This window comes from Salvelinus alpinus, chromosome 2 (genome assembly GCF_045679555.1).
Source record: "Salvelinus alpinus chromosome 2, SLU_Salpinus.1, whole genome shotgun sequence".
Taxonomy (NCBI): Eukaryota; Metazoa; Chordata; class Actinopteri; order Salmoniformes; family Salmonidae; genus Salvelinus; species Salvelinus alpinus.
This window is the reverse complement of record NC_092087.1, coordinates 33,754,286-33,774,770: the sequence shown is the minus strand read 5'-3', so window position 1 is coordinate 33,774,770 and position 20,485 is coordinate 33,754,286. Positions and strand designations below refer to the sequence as shown.

At 41.4% G+C, this 20,485-nt stretch overlaps 1 protein-coding gene across 4 annotated transcripts; it reads left to right on the top strand.

The window, feature by feature from the left end:
- Positions 1 to 1,457: 1,457 nt before the first annotated feature.
- On the top strand, positions 1,458 to 20,106 carry LOC139559177 (solute carrier family 45 member 3-like). Of its 4 annotated transcripts, none has more exons than XM_071374964.1 (8): positions 1,458 to 2,447; positions 16,000 to 16,684; positions 16,810 to 17,051; positions 17,179 to 17,291; positions 17,437 to 17,921; positions 18,093 to 18,358; positions 18,561 to 18,758; positions 18,891 to 20,106. In XM_071374964.1, exons 2-8 carry the CDS (start codon positions 16,543 to 16,545, stop codon positions 19,080 to 19,082), a joined length of 1,638 nt encoding a protein of 545 aa, XP_071231065.1. In that variant the 5' UTR covers positions 1,458 to 2,447; positions 16,000 to 16,542; the 3' UTR covers positions 19,083 to 20,106. The 4 variants fall into 4 exon arrangements, with proteins under 4 accessions (XP_071231065.1, XP_071231072.1, XP_071231050.1 ...); XM_071374971.1 differs by lacking the exons at positions 1,458 to 2,447; positions 18,093 to 18,358 and adding an exon at positions 9,943 to 10,081 and having other exon boundaries at positions 17,437 to 17,611; positions 17,844 to 17,921; XM_071374949.1 differs by lacking the exon at positions 1,458 to 2,447 and adding an exon at positions 9,953 to 10,081.
- Positions 20,107 to 20,485: the final 379 nt, after the last annotated feature.

The window sequence follows — 20,485 nt, the reverse complement described above, 5'->3', positions numbered from 1 at the left end:
ACAGTTGAAGTCGGAAGTTTACATACACTTAGGTTGGAGTCATTAAAAATCGTTTTTCAACCACTCCACAAATTTCTTGTTAACAAACTATAGTTTTGGCAAGTCGGTTAGGATATCTACTTTGTGCATGACACAAATATTTTTTCCAACAATTGTTTACAGACAGATTATTTCACTTATTATTCACTATCACAATTCCAGTAGGTCAGAAGTTTACATACACTAAGTTGACTGTGCCTTTAAACAGCTTGGAAAATTCCTGAAAATGATGTCATGGCTTTAGAAGCTTCTGATAGGCTAATTGACATAATTTGAGTCAATTGGAAGTGTACCTGTGGATGTATTTCAAGGCCTACCTTCAAACGCAGTGCCTCTTTGCTTGACATCATGGGCAAATCAAAAGAAATCTGCCAAGACCTCAGAAAAAAAATTGTAGACCTCCACAAGTCTGGTTCATCCTTGGGAGCAATTTCCAAACACCTCCACGTTCATCTGTACAAACAATAGTACGCAAGTATTAACAACATGGGACCACGCAGCCGTCATACCGTTCAGGATGGAGACGCGTTCTGTCTCCTAGAGATGAATGTACTTTGGTGCGAAAAGTGCAAATCAATCCCAGAACAACAGCAAAGAACCTTGTGAAGATGCTGGAGGAAATAGGTACAAACGTATCTAAATCCACAGTAAAACGAGTCCTCTATCGACATAACCTGAAAGGCCGCTCAGCAAGGAAGAAGCCACGGCTTCAAAACCGCCATAAAAAAGCCAGACTACGGTTTGCAACTGCACATGGGGACAAAGATCGTACTTTTTGGAGAAATGTCCTCTGGTCTGATGATACAAAAATAGAACTGTTTGGCCATAATGACCATTGTTATGTTTGGAGGAAAAAGGGGGAGGCTTGCAAGCCGAAGAACAACATCCGAACTGTGAAGCACGGGGGTGGCAGAATCATGTTGTGGGGGTGCTTTGCTGCAGGAGGGATTGGTGAACTTCACAAAATAGAAGGCAGCATGAGAAAGGAAAATCATGTGGATATATTGAAGCAACATCTCAAAACATCAGTCAGGAGGTTAAAGCTTGGTCGCAAATGGATCTTCCAAATGGACAATGACCCCAAGCATACTTCCAAAGTTGTGGCAAAATGGTTTAAGGACAACGAAGTCAAGGTATTGGAGTGGCCATCACAAAGCCCTGACATCAATTCTATAGAAAATTTGCGGCCTGAAAATGCTGGAAAAGCATGTGCGAGCAAGGAGGCCTACAAACCTGCCTCTGATACAACAGCTCTGTCATGAGGAATGAGACAAAATTCACCCAACTTATTGTGGGAAGCTTGTGGAAGGCTACCCAAAACGTTTGACCCAAGTATAACAATTTAAAGGCAATGCTACCAAATACTAATTGAGTGTATGTAAACTTCTGACCCACTGGGAATGTGATGAAAGAAATAAAAGCTGAAATAAATCATGCTCTACTATTATTCTGACATTTCACATTCTTAAAATAAAGTGGTGATCCTAACTGACCTAAGACAGGGAATTTTTACTAGTATTAAATGTCAGGAATTGTGAAAAACTGAGTTTAAATGTATTTGGCTAAGGTGTATGTAAACTTCCGACTTCAACTGTATTTTACATGTGAGAAGGCCAGCCACACAGAGCGCCAGAGATAATTACAGATAACTGAGATAATCTGAAGTAACCAAAAGGCCCACTTGTGATAAATTACATAAAATCCTTGAAAGTTAACAAAATTCTGGTAGTGTACTGGTAAACTTCGAAAGTGACACTCCCTTTAAAACCTTATGTGAGGCTCATTCCAAGAGCCTTTTTCTCCAAGGGCCCAATATGTGCACTACTCACTGTTAGCCACACAGTGGCACTGTTTTCATGCAGTCCAGGGCTGTATCACAATAGTCTAGTCTAGTGGCCTCATCTCCTTCGTTTACCTTAGTTACAGGAAAGAATAGGTGAAAACATGATCTTAATCATTACACATAATGCAAAAATCATTAAACAGTAAACACACTAACATCGGATCATCAATAGCCTAGGCCTAGTCATAAAAAGGTATAGGTACTAAAGTCTCAGTCAGTCCACTATAGGTCTACAGAACATTAGTATAATGTTCCCATAGCTCTGCAGTGAGTCTGCTTAAAAAAACGAAGTTTAGTAGTCTAGATAGGTGGACACCTTGTTGAATTATTTGTATTTTTATAATCAATAATTATCCTATCATGGCCCATGATTAACATCGAACGTTTTCCTCATATTGATATAGAACGGGTTATAGCTACCTAATTTTCTTTGTCCAATCCAACTGCAGTAGAGTCAGGCAGTTACATTTTAATCTGGCTCCGCTACTAAACAGGGAAGCATCTCCAAACGCGCACACAGGCTCCGCAGAATGAAGCCACTGGTTCCACAACTGAGGTTCAACAGGTACAGTAACTTTAAACGCACCTCTCATTATATATATATTTTTTTAAATATATATATACACTGTACTTTAGTCAGCCTAGAACAGTCTATTGCCATTTTACTTGGTTCTGAATTAGTTTTGATGTATTGTTTGCGAGCTTGGTTTAATTAGGCTATGTGCGTTTAATGCATTAGCCTTTTTAAAGTCTTGACATCACGATTTGGCCTACCATTTCCGGAATGAGCTCTTAACTTGTCTGTGAACGAGGAACTACAAACACGTGTTTTAAAACAACTTTGTAAGCACAAAAAGTAGGCTACTTTTCAAAAATCAATGTGAGAATTGTGCTCATTTTACATGTAATCTACAGAAAGTAGGCTTTGACAACACTAATATCAAACATATTAAAGACAGTACAGTATGAAGATAGGCTAAAACTGCTTCTCCAATAGAAATACCCGAGGCGATGTTATGGCGACGTTGGCTACCCAAACTCATGCGTAGAAACACGTAATCGGGTCTAAAATCCCATTTATGCTTGATCCTAAAATGCTTGATATGGAGGGTGTGACGCAATTTCAGGGGATGCGAAGGCATGCAGAGGCCGCATTGAACTGGGTGCCACATTGAAAGTCACCCTGTAAAATACAACTTGAGCAAAAGTCTAAACGTATTTGATTTTAAATATACTTAAAGTATCAAAAGCAAATGTAATTTCAAAACTATACTTAAGTATCAAAAGTAAAAGTATAAATAATTTCAAATTCCTTTTCATGTTTTTTTAATTTACGGATATTCAAGGGGCACACTCCAACACTCAGACATTATTTAATGTCTGAGTTATTTAAACATGAAACATTTGTATTTAGTGACTCTGCCAAATCAGAAGCAGTGGGTATGAGCAGGGTTGTTCTCTTGATAAGTGCATGAATTTGACAATTTTTCTGTCCTGTTAAGCATTCAAAATGTAATGACTACTTTTGGGTGTCAGGGAATATGTATGGAGTAAAAAGTACATTATTTTCTTGAGGAATGTAGTGAAGTAAAAGTAGTCAAATATAAATAGTAAAGTAAAGATACCCAAAAAAACTACTTAAGTAGTACTTTAAAGTGCTTTTACTTAAGTGCATTACACCACTGGCCTTCAAATCGGAGGCACTCATTTCATATAAAGTTGTTTTTGACAAAAATGAAAATGTGTCACTTTAACAAGGTTATGGTAATAACATGTTCAACTACTTAAGACATTGGTTCGACTCTAGGTTGTGCCTTTAGATTTTGGAAGAATATTTCACTTCTCTCATTTGGCGTGTTTGAGTGGTAATTCGACTGTAGACAGAAGTGGACAAGTAAAGTCAGGGTCGAAGTACATGCACCAACAGCAAATCGGACAACTTCTGTTGTTTCTAGGAAACCCAACTCTAACCAGTTTTCCATCCAACCTTTGTATGCTAGTAAAGTACATGTTGGATAAAACATGTAATGACAGGCCTGATAGAAAGAGAATATTTTTTGGTAAACTTTCCAAATGTCAACAAAACTAAATATGCTAGACAAGGTGGGATCTTTTGTGTCAAAGTATTTTAGAAATATCGGTAGAAACGCTTTTATGCGCAAATACTGATATAGTAACCATTATATCGAAGTAAACTTGGAGTCACGTGATGACATGTATGGTCCTTCCATTATGTCTGGTAGGGAAAGCATGCAGTTTATTAGCCTACAGATGAAATAAATTATGATGAACTTCACAGGGTGGTGAAAATGCAAGGTGATGAGCTTGATGCTGCTTTCCAATAAATATCGAGGGTCTTATTCTGTTGACGTGATCATCGATGCTTGGCTGCTATTTGACAAATAAAAATAATCTCGCTCTTTTGTCCATAATAATCTCATCATGTAGGCTACATACAGTGGGGAGAACAAGTATTTGATACACTGCTGATTTTGCAGGTTTTCCTACTTACAAAGCATGTGGAGGTCTGTAATTTTTATCATAGGTACACTTCAACTGTGAGAGACGGAATCTAAAACAAAAATCCAGAAAATCCCATTGTATGATTTTTAAGTAATTAATTAGCATTTTATTGCATGACATAAGTATTTGATCACCTACCAACCAGTAAGAATTCCGGCTCTCACAGACCTGTTAGTTTTTCTTTAAGAAGCCTTTCTGTTCTCCACTCATTACCTGTATTAACTGCACCTGTTTGAACTCGTTACCTGTATAAAAGACACCTGTCCACACACTCAATCAAACAGACTCCAACCTCTCCACAATGGCCAAGACCAGAGAGCTGTGTAAGGACATCAGGGATAAAATTGTAGACCTGCACAAGGCTGGGATGGGCTACAGGACAATAGGCAAGCAGCTTGGTGTAAGGCAACAGCTGTTGGCGCAATTATTAGAAAATGGAAGAAGTTCAAGATGACGGTCAATCACCCTCGGTCTGGGGCTCCATGCAAGATCTCACCTCGTGGGGCATCAATGATCATGAGGAAGGTGAGGGATCAGCCCAGAACTACACGGCAGGACCTGGTCAATGACCTGAAGAGAGCTGGGACCACAGTCTCAAAGAAAACCATTAGTAACACACTACGCCGTCATGGATTAAAATCCTGCAGCGCACGCAAGGTCCCCTTGCTCAAGCCAGCGCATGTCCAGGCCCGTCTGAAGTTTGCCAATGACCATCTGGATGATCCAGAGGAGGAATGGGAGAAGGTCATGTGGTCTGATGAGACAAAAATTTAGCTTTTTGGTCTAAACTCCACACGCCGTGTTTGGAGGAAGAAGAAGGATGAGTACAACCCCAAGAACACCATCCCAACCGTGAAGCATGGAGGTGGAAACATCATTCTTTGGGGATGCTTTTCTGCAAAGGGGACAGGACGACTGCACCGTATTGAGGGGAGGATGGATGGGGCCATGTATCGCGAGATCTTGGCCAACAACCTCCTTCCCTCAGTAAGAGCATTGAAGATGGGTCGTGGCTGGGTCTTCCAGCATGACAACGACCCGAAACACACAGCCAGGGCAACTAAGGAGTGGCTCCGTAAGAAGCATCTCAAGGTCCTGGAGTGGCCTAGCCAGTCTCCAGACCTGAACCCAATAGAAAATCTTTGGAGGGAGCTGAAAGTCCGTATTGCCCAGCGACAGCCCCGAAACCTGAAGGATCTGGAGAAGGGCTGTATGGAGGAGTGGGCCAAAATCCCTGCTGCAGTGTGTGCAAACCTGGTCAAGAACTACAGGAAACGTATGATCTCTATAATTGCAAACAAATGTTTCTGTACCAAATATTAAGTTCTGCTTTTCTGATGTATCAAATACTTATGTCATGCAATAACATGCAAATTAATTTCTTTAAAATCATACAATGGGATTTTCTGGATTTTTGTTTTAGATTCCGTCTCTCACAGTTGAAGTGTACCTATGATAAAAATTACAGACCTCTACATGCTTTGTAAGTAGGAAAACCTGCAAAATCGGCAGTGTATCAAATACTTGTTCTCCCCACTGTATATATTATTTTGCAGCATATGGGATATGCTCTGTTGTTTGCCATTACTTCATGCCCTTGTACCTTCCTCATTATTGTTTGTGATTGTGCAACATTGAATTGTAACGAATGTGATTAAATTGAGTCCACACAGATTCTTACTGTATGGTAATTGTTTGCATGTCAGCATCACTGCAGCCTGCAGTGTATTTCTTAAATTCTCAACCTTTATGTTGCTTTTGTCAGTCAGCATGTAAAGAATAGAATTTGATTCACTCACATGAAGTACAAAACACTCACTGTACAGAAAAGGATTAGACTATACATGCACATAAATTACTGGGTAAACACTATGAAAAGATTAGACTACATGTACATCAGTTCACATACTGGGTAAATAACTATGAGAAGGATTAGACTACATGTACATCAGTTCACATCAATTACTGGGTAAACACTATTAAAAGGATTAGACTACATGTACATCAGTTCACATACTGGGTAAACACTATAAAAAGGATTAGACTACATGTACATCAGTTCACATACTGGGTAAACACTATGAAAAGGAGTACACTACATGTACATCAGTTCACATACTGGGTAAACAATATGCCAAGCAGATACACTTGGTATTGACCCCACGACTGGTGTCTGAGGTACTTGCTCATTAAGGGTTTCCCGGACACAGATTAAGCCTCTAAAATTGCCAGTGTAGAAATCCCCTACAATAACCCATATATATCCTACAATATGTATTACATTTTATTCACACTTAATAGACAATCAACCAATTTGAATTTGTTTGGTGACAACAATAATACAGACAAGACAAATTGTAGGCTATAACATGGAACACAACATTACAACATTACAGTAACATCGAGATAAATACATTAGCTATATTGTCGCAAGTAGGATATTTCATTTATTTATGTTAGAAATGTGGATCACATGTAGGCCTATTGTAAGGATGTAAGGATGAAGATGTATTTAAGCTCTAAATAGTTATCCACCCAAAACAGTAAACATGCATTGTTAATAACCAATGATAGGTGGCGACATCAACCATTTATGAGCATGTAGTGCCTTTTGCTTCCAAAAAAGAAGGTTGTCTCCCACAATGCTTTGGTTTCGACTTCAAGTTACAGTTGGTGAGGAGAAACTACAGAAATGTCCAGTTGGCTGCAGTCGAAAGTTCATGACGTTTGATCACATGGTTGTTGTAAAGGTCATGCAGTCAGCATGTAGTCGCAAGTCTGACAATTTTTATACCCATAGTGCAACACACTTTGAAAGGTGGTGACCAACGTTGATCAACGTCTTGACAAAAGTGATCCGCTCGAACGTGGAATAGAATGGCATCAAACACATGGTAACCATGTTTTTAATGTATTTGATACCATTCCACCTATTCTGCTCCAGCCATTACCTCGAGCCCTTCCTCCCCAATTAAGGTGCCACCAACCTCCTGTGGTTCTCAGAAGTCTTGCGATGTTGTGCTTCTAGGTTTAGAAACTCTGTGATAATATACTGCAGTCCAGTCCACTATTGTTGGCTGTTAAAATGTTCCATAGTATTGGCAAATATACTGAGATGGGTTCATTTAAACTTACTTGCTCAGACCGGCTGGGCCATCCAGCATCTCTGCTTTCTTCTTCTTCTTGTTGTTCTTCTTCTTCTATGGTATTATGGCGGTCCGCAAACAAGCGTTAGAGGTGCATGCCGCCACCTACTGTATGGGTGGTAAACTATAGAAAAAATATCCATTGTAGGAAAAAAGGGGAAAAAACCGACTTCATGCAAAAATTGACACATAAGAAAAACATCCCACTGCTACAGTAACATTCCAATTCAAGTCACATTCCTACAAAGGCTCAGGGGCCTGTGAGGGCGCAACATCCTTTGACAGGATTTCTTGCAATGCCTCGGCTGTAAACTCACTGAGTCCAAAAAAGGGTTCTGCTGCACTCACAATAATTCAAATTTTCTCAGATTTCTTCTTTGTTTGTGCTGTACCGTTTATGACCATTGCAATAAATGCTACAACGTCCACCTTTTTCACATGTAATATATCAGGATCCCTTGATTGCCAAGAAACATTCACTGGTGCAGTCTCAATTACCATTGCATCTTCAACGCCACTTGCTCCTTCCACTCTTCTCACCGACTCCAGATAGGAGACATGCTGGAAATCCCTTAGTCCCCTTCACCCTAACAGGCAATCTAGGGATTCGGGCGCATGTTCGCCACCACAGTTGCAACATATAACCTCAGCTGGCATACAATTTTCTTTCCGTCAGCATACACTTGATACATGCCCAAATCTTTTGCCTTCATAACACTAGACTTGTGCACAAAAGCTCTTACAGGGTATCTCATTAAGCCTAGCTTTACATGAGAAGGGAGAGACTCGTCAAAAAACAATAAAATGGACAAAGTGGGTTTACTTACTCCATCCACCATACAGGTCAGTCGACATGCACCAATCACTTCACCTACTTCCTCAGGTATATCATCTGCATTCACTTAATTCGCAACCCCAGAGATAACCCCCTTGACAGGCTCCCTCCTTTGGAAATCCATACACAACATTATATTTAAAAAAATATTTTTGAGGCGCAAAGCACGCTTCTTCTGATCCGCGGATAGAATCAGAATACCAGCTGTTGTGACTCTCACCAATGCCACCTCACCCAACGCAGCCATGATACTCCTCGTGACTTCAAACAGATGCCCCAGGTAACATTGATCCAACACCTTCACTCTGACTATAAACAAATCTAGGAATTTCTTAGTTTCCATCACGACTGTAACCCACTCGTTCTCACTCTCATCTTCGCCCAACCCGTCATCAGTTTCAAACAGAACATCCGTTTCCCGCCATCTTCCCTGAGTAAAACTCATCTCTGCTTTACCAAACTCTCTGCTTTATCAATCTGTCTTAATTTAATCCTCCTGGATTCGGGTAGACGTAACATAGTAAATGTAAATCCGGTACATGCCAATATGATGTTACATTTCGTATGGTATGTATTCATTTGAGGATGTCCATCATCAATTTTTTACGAATTATAATCCGTATGATATGTTAAATTGCAATTCGTACAATGTGTTAATATTTAAATGTAAATGTATGATATGTTACAAATTCCAATTTAGATAGGTGGCTAATGTTAGCTAGGTTAGGGGTTAGGTTTAAGGTTAGGGTCAGGAGTTAGGTTTAAGGGTTATGGTTATGGTCAGGGGAAGGGTTAGCTAACATGCTAAGTAGTTGCAAAGTAGCTAAAAAGTAGTAAGTAAATGCTAACTAGCTAAAATTGAAAAAGTTGTCCATGATGAGATTCGTTGCTAGAAGTTTGCGTTATACTGCCACCCATCCACCCCGACCATTCACCCTGCTTTCGTTTTTGCCTTATGTAACCTTGTTTCTTATGTAACCATACCAAACATAATGTCATACTAATTTGAGTGTCCCAGATTTAAATTTACTATGTTACGTCTAGCCTATGAGAGGTGCCAGACCTCTGTCCTTTCTAGTATGGCCAGAAAGTCACAACTCAGAAGATGAACTTTAGACTACAATGGGGGTATCTAAACACTTCACTGCCCACTGGGTACAAACTGATTGAATCAGCATTGTTTCAATGTCATTTGTCAACGTATTGAGACATGGAATCTATGTGGAAAAAAACATTGGATTTCAAAAAGTCATTAACTGTTGTTGAGGGTAATATTTCAACAACAGGATTAAGTCATCATGGTAACCAAATCTTAACATGGACAAACCTTGTATAAAATATGTTTAATTTGTAACTTTTAACGCAGGGGTGGGGAACTCCTCGAGGGCCTGATTGGTGTCACACTTTTTCTCCATCCCTAGCAAACACAGCTAATTAATCAAACTGAATTCTAAACTGAAGATCATGATTAGGTGATTATTGGAGTCAGGTGTGTTAGCTGGGGCTGGGGCAAACCGGTGACACCAATCAAGACTGGAATTGCCCACCCCTGCTTTAAAGCAACATCAGATTTTCAACGTTATATCCACTATCAGCAATAAAACAATAGGCTGGGCAGATCTCCTCCTGGAGAATTGATCCATCTACAGCTACCCTTTGGTCTCCCATCCAAGGTGTTAACCAAGCCCAGCCCAGGTATGATATTTGTCACTGACTATTACCAATGTGCTATAGTGAGACAGATTCTTGAGAGATCTCCACTTTAACTAAATCGATTTACTGTTGCTATCGAAGTCATTCCAAAGGGTAGGTTTAACAGAGTACATTTAATGTGACCATACTTTTATCATTCATATATCATCAATTAAGCTATTTCAGCCTATAGCATTTGCAACGTCATCAACAGCTATTGTTTCAATCTAACCTAGAATTCACCTTAAAATAGGCCTGGGGTTTTAAGCTCTGGTTGATTTAAAATGTAAAGATATTTAGTGATTTTGAATTGTTTGGTTGTCAACGCAACCAAATATCAACATTTGAAGGAGGTGTTTCTTTTGCTTCTGTGCCACTAATTAGTCTGGCTTTAATTTCAGTTTGTCTGCAAATGACTCATTGATATGTTGGAGTCACATCTCCATCTCAACCAAAGTTAAAGAAAAGGTTTGAAAACTTGATTTCAAGTGCATTTAGAGTTTGATTTGTTCTAAGTTAAGATTTTTGGTTGAGATGGAGACTTGAATCCAACATCAATTATTAATTTGTAGACAAACTTGAATTAAAGCCATATAAGTGCACAGATGGACCTATCCAAGTGAACTTTTTGATATTTGGTTGCTTTGACAACACAATTCAATATCACTTTTGAAATACAATAAATACCCTTTTAACATGTCGAAGTTAACAAATTATATGTTGGATTCATGTCTCCAACTCAACCAAAAATGCAGTTAAGGAATGTGATTAAGCCAGTGGCTCAGATGGAACTATCCAAGCAGTAGATGCATCTCCTTTAAATTTGAAGTTACCGTAACTATACATTTCTTCTTATTGTAATGACCCTGGGTTTATAAGCGCGGATATCGACTCTGCCGCTTGAGCATGCTTTTGGGGAACTGTCGATAGCGCGCCGGACTAGAAGGTTGAGGGTTTGAGACATGCTCCTTGCTGTTTCATTACATTCATTACATTATGTAGTCATATAAAGCATACATGTTCAAAATGGCATGCATAGGCCTTGTAAAGATCTTCGATTGCTGTAATATTTTACTTTTATTTAACTAGGCAAGTCAGTTAAGAACAAATTGTTATTTACAATGACCGCCTACCCTGGCGACGCTGGGCCAATTGTGACTCCCAAACATGGCCGAATGTGATACAGCCTGGATTCGAACCAAGGACTGTAGTGACGCTGCTTGCACTGCCTTAGACCGCTGTGCCACTCGGGAGCTAAACAGAATCTCAAACAGCATTGGTCACTTGCACTATATACTTTTAATGTAAACTCAACTGCAATCCAGGTCAAAAAAGAATGGTGCACTGCTAGGATACAATACTAGGTTTTTGTAGATCGAAGGTGCTCTCTGGTAAAAGGGATATGGATTGCTCACCATTCCTGTAGGGTCTTAGTGGTCTCTTAGCTGTCATCTAGTGGACACATTGTCCTATTGCCCTCTGCTATGTTTGGACTGCTGTGGTCCATGTCTGCTGTGATCTAGTGTACTATAAAATGTATGGCTCTCCGACTCCATTTGCCCACTCCTATTCAAGGCTAGAACTACTTTGGCTTTTCTAGTATGTTTTAATACTTTTAACCTAACATGCATTTTGATATCATATATCTAACTTTTGAATGTATATGTTAAAATCTCCAGTCACCCAAGTCAGACTGTTCTCTCTGCTACTGCATTGCAAGCGGTACCTGAGTGCCAAGACTAGGTCCAAAATGCTCCTTAACAGCTTCTACCCCCAAGCCATAAGACTGCTGAACAATTAATCAAATGGACACCTGGACTATTTACATTTACACTGCTGCTACTCATTGTTTATTATCTATGCGTAGTCACTTACCCCTACCTACATGAACAAATTACATCAACTAACCTGTACCCCCGCACACTGACTCGGTATTGTGTTACTTTAGTTTATTTAGTTAATATTTTCTTAACTCTATTTATTGAACTGCATTGTTGGTTAAGGGCTTTTAAGTAAACATTTTACGGTAAGGTCTACTCTACACCTGTTGTATTCGGCACTTTGATTTGATAGTATTGTTTACTAGATGTTGTCCAATTAATATTGACTATTCTGTAACTACTCCCTCTTCAAATCAGGGTTGATTGGAAAATGCTTTGTTCCAAAAAATCTTTGTACTCCATGACGAAGGCCAAGCAGCCAAAATGCATCAGAGTTAAAAAATATTTGTTTCATTGAACATGCCATACAGAAATTTTTATTAATGAAGAGTGCCTTGGTGCATTCCAGGCCCACTGGTTCTGCTAACAGTGATAACACAATCTATTGTATAAATAAACTATCTGACATTGTATTCCTATTTGAGATTTGCTGTGCTTTTAAATGGTTGAAAGCACAGTGATAGACATTTGGGTGACAACTAAACCAAAAATCAGACATTGTTTTTCCGTTTGGTTGTGCTTTTAGATGGTTGAAGCATAATGATAACACATTGGAAATTCAACTGTCTTTTGAACTGACAAATATTATCCACATTGCAATGACGTAGTGTGCCCAGTGAGTGGGGTCTGATTGTTCAGAGATGAAGATCTCAGGGGGCTCTCGCTTTCCTTTTTCTGGAGGATAAACATGTACACATGAAGGATCCTTTGTTGCTACACTGATAGTTCCCGTTAACTGACTTTGTGACCTCAGGCGCCGTTTTCCCTTAATTCAGCACTTTTAATAACTGCCGCGTGAACACTTTGGTGTTCGCCTTCAAAGTGCTTGTTTCAGCATTGAGCACTGTGCTGGTTTGCTCTACTACATGACTCATTTCTCTGCTCATGTTAAGCAACACTGGATTCTACTGACTAGAACATTATTCATGCCCATCTGGAATTTCTGTGCCAGTGAAAAGGTAGCTACGGCTCAGAGCTGGGTTTCTTTGGTAACATGATGACCATTCAATGCCCTCTCATTTGGATTTATTGAAGCAGTGTTCGCTCACTGTCCTGGTGGTTTAGGTTACCTACCTGTTGTCACGGATACGCTCCCCTGGCAGGTGTGGGTCTGTTGGAGCAGGATGTGATTCTCAGCTTTATTGCGGCCTCAGTAAACATCCCATGCTGGGTAGTGACTGACTGATAGCTTCTTTACCTCTGCTGGGATGTCATTAGATCTTTACACTGAGAGTCAGCGAGAGTGTCTCTATTTTTCAGCAGTGGTCACCAACTCTGGTCCTGGAGAGCTACACAATGTGTAGGCTTTTGTTACAGCACTAGTCAACCAATCATTACAACCTTGATTTGTTGAGTCAATTATATTGGGCTGGAACAGAAGTCGCCACACCCTAAAGATCTCCAGAACTAGGGTTAGAAACCATTGTTCTAAGGGGTTTGTTGTCAGGAGTGTGTCCTGAGGAGATGGTTTTCTATAATCAGTTGTGACCATTGTTCTTAGGCCACACCCTTCTGCTGCTATTGGCTAGCAGGGACACTGTTGTGGTGTTTGCCCCGCTGATGCGACTCCTTTCTCCAGGACGTGATGGGAATGCTGATATTCCAGTTCCCAACCTGAGCCTGGCACTCCCGACAGCTCCCATCTCAGCTGACAATAGGTGTTACCTCACGACAGGTGCAACACACATCACAACAGGTGTGTCACCTAGGAATATGGTTTATTCCTAGGTACGCCTAGCATTGCCTGGCTGATGGGAAATGACACACACACACACACGACTGACTTCCTCCTGAGATATGACGGACATGAGAAGTAGACACACACAGCTCTACGAGAGACAGAGGATTATTTTATGGTTGGACTGTGAGTTTTGAATTTTATTGACATTACAACCTTTCTTTGATGCAAGGAAGAGTGTAATTATTCAAAGTGATGTAGCAGTATATTAGGCCCTACGTAGTATATACTTTCCTGCAGTCAAATGACAAAATCGCCCTCTAGTGGCCTCATGAGTGGAATGTTATTAATATTTTTCATAATTAAACTTATTTTCTTTTATGCCAAAAATCTGGTGTTTCTCTGTCAAATGGTTGTTACATTTCAGTCTTCTGTGATGTATATAAAGTGTAATATTGGGATGCAAACTCAAAATGTAATACATTTCAACTCTGTCTGACATGGTACAGGTGTCTTACTTGTTCTAATTCCATAACCATATGTGTGTACTTTTGATTTAAAGCAGATTTGTGCAATACTATGACGAAACACACTGTCCCTGATTTAGCCCACTGCAGTATAACGTTAATGTTCAACATATTTCAAGAAGTGTAGGCTTTAAAATGTTCTTATTCATTGAGGTGACAGAATTAAATGTCAAGATGCTTTGTAATAAATAATTGATGTATTGTGTATATAATAGTGAAATGATCAACAGAAAGCTCACTGTGAAATCCTCATTTCAAGCTCAGAGCTGCTTTCTGAGAGCTACTGTTCCTGACTTGTCCTCAATCAAACTGTCACTAACATTAAAAAAGGACAAACTAGTCATGTGCAAATTCCTCCTTGTTTGTCAAGTTGCCTCAACTGTGAAGCCAAGTCTTTAGCAGTCAGTTTCTTCCTGATGCAAGTCAGACTCCTTTTATCTAGGCACTGTACACATGTTTTGATACTAGGTATTAAAGTATTGTGTCAGGGTTTGGCTGTGTGCGCGACTGAAAGCATAGGACACACCAAGTCAGGCTGGGCTGAACTCAACTTGGCGGGTTGGCTGGTATTTTTCCCTTCCAGAGAATCAACTACTACATACACCACGACAGGGTGTATGTACACAGTGACTCAGTTGATTTCCCTCCTGGGCAGGTACATTCCAGCTTACCAGAAGAGTCTTATTGGAGTTCATCACATCTTAGAATCTTAATCAACTGAGTTCCATCCTGTTTTCCCTGCAAGTTACAGGATGAGGCAGCTAACAATAGAACCTTGCCCCCCCCTTCCCCTGTTAAGCTTTAAAGTTCACCTGTCTATAGCCAATTTGATTTCTGTATTTGAGGTGTTTCCTGACTGATTCTGCATTTGGTTAATGATGTTTGTCCCCCATGAGACACTGTAGATGCAGAAGCCTATTTCACTTCCTCAAAATCCCCAGAATGAATCAGATAACTCAATCTGTAATAGATCTTTTTCGTTTTTTTGCTGAAGATGTAAAATTCCATAACTAAAACATCCAACAGGTGTTTAGTGAGAGGCATTTCTCAAGTTTAAAATAAATGTGAAAGTGTCTTATATAAACAAATTCGGAACTGCTGGGCAGGTCTGTCACACTGTCTATGCTGTTGGATAGAGCAATCACTGCAGCTCTTCAGCCCATGTTAGTGGGCAAATGGACATTGTCAAATCAAAATCTAACCTTCATTTACCCGTTATGACGAACAGAGTTTTAGATGAGACTGACTTTATGACCAAAATGATCATATTCACACTAAACTGTTGGACTCATATCGATGCCATATAGACCTTTTTAAAATTGATTCATTGCTTTTTATAGGGAGTCGCTATTTAAGCGTCGTGACCCATCTCTAAAGCCCACCAATGAGTCCCGAGTCCAGACTCAATATTAGGGCAATTCTATATTGAAAGCTTAAGACTAAGGTTCTACTGTATCTGCAAAAATATGATATAGAGAGAATTGGCTTAAGTTCTGACCCCTCATTGGTTTGAATGGTGTCAGCAATTTTTACCTAGTGTGTTCTTTTGATCCTAACGACATGAATTGGGATATTTACAGTACTATATAGGTAGAGCTTTGTTCTGTTCAATGTTATGTCAACTCAATTTTGACAAATCCAGATAGAACCTAGCTCTCAAATTACTATGGAATAATTAGGAAGCTTGTGTCCTGTAATGACTCAAGATATTATATAGTATCCTTTATCACAGTGTGCCTCTATTCATGTCGGCCTGTTCTCCCTCACTTCTCTCAGGGCCCATGTTTCCGTGTGTGGATTTCTCTGGCGATTGGCAGACTTGAGTAGGCCTCAACAGGCATGACCACAGGACTGGACTCTTTTACCTCCTTTGACCCTGCTGCTCTACCTGCGTGAAATAGATGGAGCAAGAAAGACAACTCTACCTTTGTACTTCTGGCAGACAGAGGTAATGTGAGCTCAGACAACTGTATACACGGAAGTCGTCCGGTCAGCTATATTGTCTGTTTTCCAGTATCTTGAGTAAAGAGACACTGGAACCTCCTCACAGAAGCATGGGACACAAACACCAGCCAGAACCCTGCCACCTTTTCCTCTGCACCACCCACCTGTTTACATGTGCAGGTACCCCAAGGACTTCCCTCTGGAAGAGTAACCCTTAGAACACATGCATAGAGAAGAGCATTCTGTCCTGTCCACACAGTCACTGTAAACTCCTGTATCACAGGTGTCTCAAACTGTTTGGGAGAGACCAGAGCTCGAGATATAGAGTGGACGTTATAAGTATAGCGGTATAGGCAGAGGAAGCATCTTTGAGTCATGCAGGGCCGTGTGTGTCAGCTGTTGCTGGTGAATGCTTTGACCTGTGGTCTGGAGGTGTGTATGGCTGCAGGGACCTTCTACATCCCCCCTCTACTGCTGCAGGCCGGCATAGAGGAACGCTACATGACCATGGTGCTGGGTGAGTCAACACTCTATGACCGTAGTTCTGGATGAGTGACCTGGGTGTAAACACTATGACCATGGCTGAAATAAGTGATTTGTTCTTGAGCTTGGAAGTAGATCTTCCCTCTCTACCTCTCTCAGGAGTCGGGCCGATTCTGGGTTTGATCTTCGTACCCGTGATCGGTTCGTATAGTGACTCGTGGCGTGGTCGTTTTGGTCGGCGCCGGCCATTCATCTGGCTCCTATGTGTGGGGGTTCTGCTGGGCCTGCAGGTCTTGCCCCAGGCTTCTCACCTAGCTGCCCTGCTCTACCCACAGAGCCCCCGATGGCTGGAGGGGGTACTGCTGGTGGGGGCAGCCTGTCTGCTGGAGTTCTCAGGACAGGTGGAGCAGAAAATCTCAATATTGTTAAATCAATAACATTGTGATGTAGATATTTGAATTCTTTATTCAAGTGCTCCTTGCTGTGTGTTTATGGAGTTTATAGCACCTAAATGACTGTTCTCGACAGGCCTGTTTCACACCGCTGGAAGCGCTGATCTCAGACCAGTTCCCTGGAGAGGAGGAGAGCAGAAGAGCCTTTTCTGTCTACTCACTGATGATCAGCCTGGGAGGATGCCTTGGGTAAGGGACCTCTCTCTCTCAATATCAGCCTCAGGAGCTGCCTGGGGCAGGTTACATCTCTCGCTGAGATGAAGTGGATAGGACAGAGATCAAGTCATAAAAGAGAACCAGAATATACACCTCTGATCCCTCTGTCTCATCCTAGGTACCTGCTCCCAGCCCTGGACTGGAGCCATGCCCCCACAGCAGCCTACCTAGGTGGCCAGGAGGCCTTTATCTACGTGTTGATCACCCTCATCTTCCTCACCTGCCTCGTCAGCACAGTCTTCATCTCAGAGGACAGATGGACTGGAGGAGAGAGAACCAGGAAGGGCGTTAGCGTGAGTTCCACCCTGACCCCTTCCCATTGGAGGAGCCGATACTGTGGACACCCCTTGCTGTCGTGGGCCCAGTGTGTACGGATGGCTGTGGGGTGGTGTGTGTCGCTGTGCGTGTCGGCACTGCCACGTGTGTATGGTGTGTGTATGAGCTTCCCGGCAGTGATACGGCGGCTGTTTGTAGCTGAGCTGTTCAGCTGGATGGCTCTGATGAGCTTCATGCTGTTCTATACAGACTTTATGGGAGTGGGACTGTACCGTGGAGTACCCAACGCTACACCTGGAACACAGGAGAGACTACGATACGACGAAGGTAGGATGGGCAGACATTTACTTGATCCTTTCGATTTACTGCAAAAAGTTGCTGGGAATTTGACCTGTTTTTCTTTTCCACTCCTCCTTACTCTGTGACATTTTTATAAAAGATTTTCAATTCACCCATTTCAATGCAGCAATAGATCTACTCTCCCCTCGTATCTACCAGGTGTACGCATGGCGAGTGTGGGTCTGTTTCTGCAGTGCCTGATCTCAGTGGTCTGCTCCATCCTGATAGAGCGCTGGATGGTGTTGCTAGGCACCCGGGCTGTTTACGTTAGCAGTGTGATCCTGCTAGCGTTAGCTACAGCTGTGATGAGCTTCTCAAAGAGTGTAGTGATGGTCACTGTCATGGCTGCAGCTACTGGATATACCTTCTGTGTGCTGCAGGTCCTGCCCTACACCCTGCTGTGTCTGTACCACTCTGACAAACGGGTAAGACACACACACACACACACACACAACCACTCCAGCCAGCAGGGGTGTTGTGGGTAGAGCAGGGCAGCTAGGTGAGAGGCCTGGGACAAGACCTGCAGAACCCCCACACAGGAGCCAGATGAATGGCCGGTGCCGACCGAAACGTCTACGTCGCGTTCTGACAGAAGTTATCACAGTAGATAAACCCTATCTCTCTCAGGTCTTTTTCTCCAGCGCCAGACCTTCTCACCAGGGGGAAAGTGACGACCATACCCACTCAAAGCCGCTCCTTCCCCCCGACAATGCTTCCCCCAATGTGTCTCTGCCCCTGGAGAGAGAGGGAGAGGCCGTACCCCTGCCTCAGAGAGGGATGTGTCTGGACATGGCTATCCTGGACAGTGCCTACCTGCTCTCCCAGGTAAGGACAGCTGCTAGTCTCTCTACAAGTTAGACCGGTTGACCTGTGCGTGCTTGTATGTGTGTCTTTGTGTTGGTTGGGACAATATTTGTCTCAACAATTATGGCTAATGTTCTGTTCTCTCCCCTGCAGGTGCTGCCTGCTCTGTGTCTGGGCTCCATAGTGCAGCAATCCCACAGCGTCAGTGCCTATATGGCCTCCGCGTGCTTCCTCAGCCTCCTGTCCCTGCTCTGCTCCACCGGTGTCGTCTTCACACGCAGCGACCTCCACAGGCTCACAGGGTCAAAGGGCGATACTCCAACGCTGAGGGGGCTAAAGGATTAATCCATTGTGGATTCTAGTTTGTATCTGTGTTCTATTGTAGATTTTTACTAAATTTTGGCAGTCTGTCCTAGAATCCTGTAGCATGAGAAATATGCCGTATGACTCAAAGGGTTGGGGATTGCAGTTCTGACATCAGCACCTCTGAGACAGACGGGTGCTGTGTTGACACAGGTAGAGATTAACACAATCTAAGAGACAGATCATTCTTTCTGCACATACTTTTTTTTTTCTTTTCTTCCAGCCACAGAATCACATTGTGTGCGGTTACTTCTGGGCACATTTCATATAGTTTTGTAGATATATTTCTCTACTGTTGTCTCATTCCGCTATGGCATTTCTTTATCTGGAATTCTAATGAACTTATGAACCTTATAGTTTCTTAAGTTGACATTAAAGAACTAGGTAGTCATATGAACAGTGCCAATTGTGTTTTGGATAATACATCAATAGTCTTTGTCACCTATCCCTTAACCCAACATGTAACTCTTCTGTTTTCGATATGCTATGATATCATAATTACTTGAAGAGTGAAGTGGTATGTATTGATAACGTATGTATTGGGAATGTGGCATTTTATTCCTCAGGGAAATCAGTTTCTGTTGTAGGCTGCTAACTAAATGCCTTATTTTTAAACCATGTACTTGAATGTCATAGATTGTCATCAGGTGGGAAATGTTATCCCATGTGTCCTTGGACATGCTTTCGCCTAATGCAAAAATGTGTTAAATATTTTTTACATAATATATTGGTTTGTTTCACGGTTTAAACTGTTTGTAATTGTATCACGGGAAAGGATTAGTTATTACACAGGGTAATGGCTCGTTTGCTCCAGGTGTGCCGTACTACTATGGCTGACCATGTAAAACAACACATTTCACTGCATGTATCCAGTGTTTTAAAAATAATAATTGAAGGTTAAGTTATTACACAGGGTAACAGAAGATTAAGTTGTTATACACTTTTTAATAGGTTATATGCAAGCATTCTTTCTCCTTGTTTTATTAATAAAATATTTTAAACAAAGCATTTTTCATATGTAATCTAAATGATATGACCTTAACAGTCCTTCCTATTCAATACAAAAGTTGTATTGCTGCACTCTCCCAAACATCAGAATGGAGGTCTCTAGTTTCATGTTCATACATGTGCTCTCCACGGGGCTGAGTGACACCAACATTTGGTTAAGCATGAAGGAGGCTGTCATTGTTAATACGAATTAAGCAATGCATAGGCTACAGTTGAACAAAAGGTCCATTGTACCATACCTGCAGTTCAAAGCTCTACCAACTTGTTCAGTTCATGACTGACAGTTTCTGAATGAGCCACGTTGTATATGACATCATTTTGAAAACACTGGATACACTTGCCACGTTCGCGTACTATTCGGAACTAGTAAACTTGGA

Bases quoted from the DNA above. Each gene is read 5' to 3' on its own strand.
- LOC139559177 (XM_071374964.1), top strand. From the start codon at position 16,543: ATGCAGGGCCGTGTGTGTCAGCTGTTGCTGGTGAATGCTTTGACCTGT. The intron at 17,922-18,092 runs GTAGGATGGGCA...CGTATCTACCAG, and splicing joins GAGACTACGATACGACGAAG to GTGTACGCATGGCGAGTGTG. The intron at 18,359-18,560 runs GTAAGACACACA...TATCTCTCTCAG, and splicing joins TGTACCACTCTGACAAACGG to GTCTTTTTCTCCAGCGCCAG.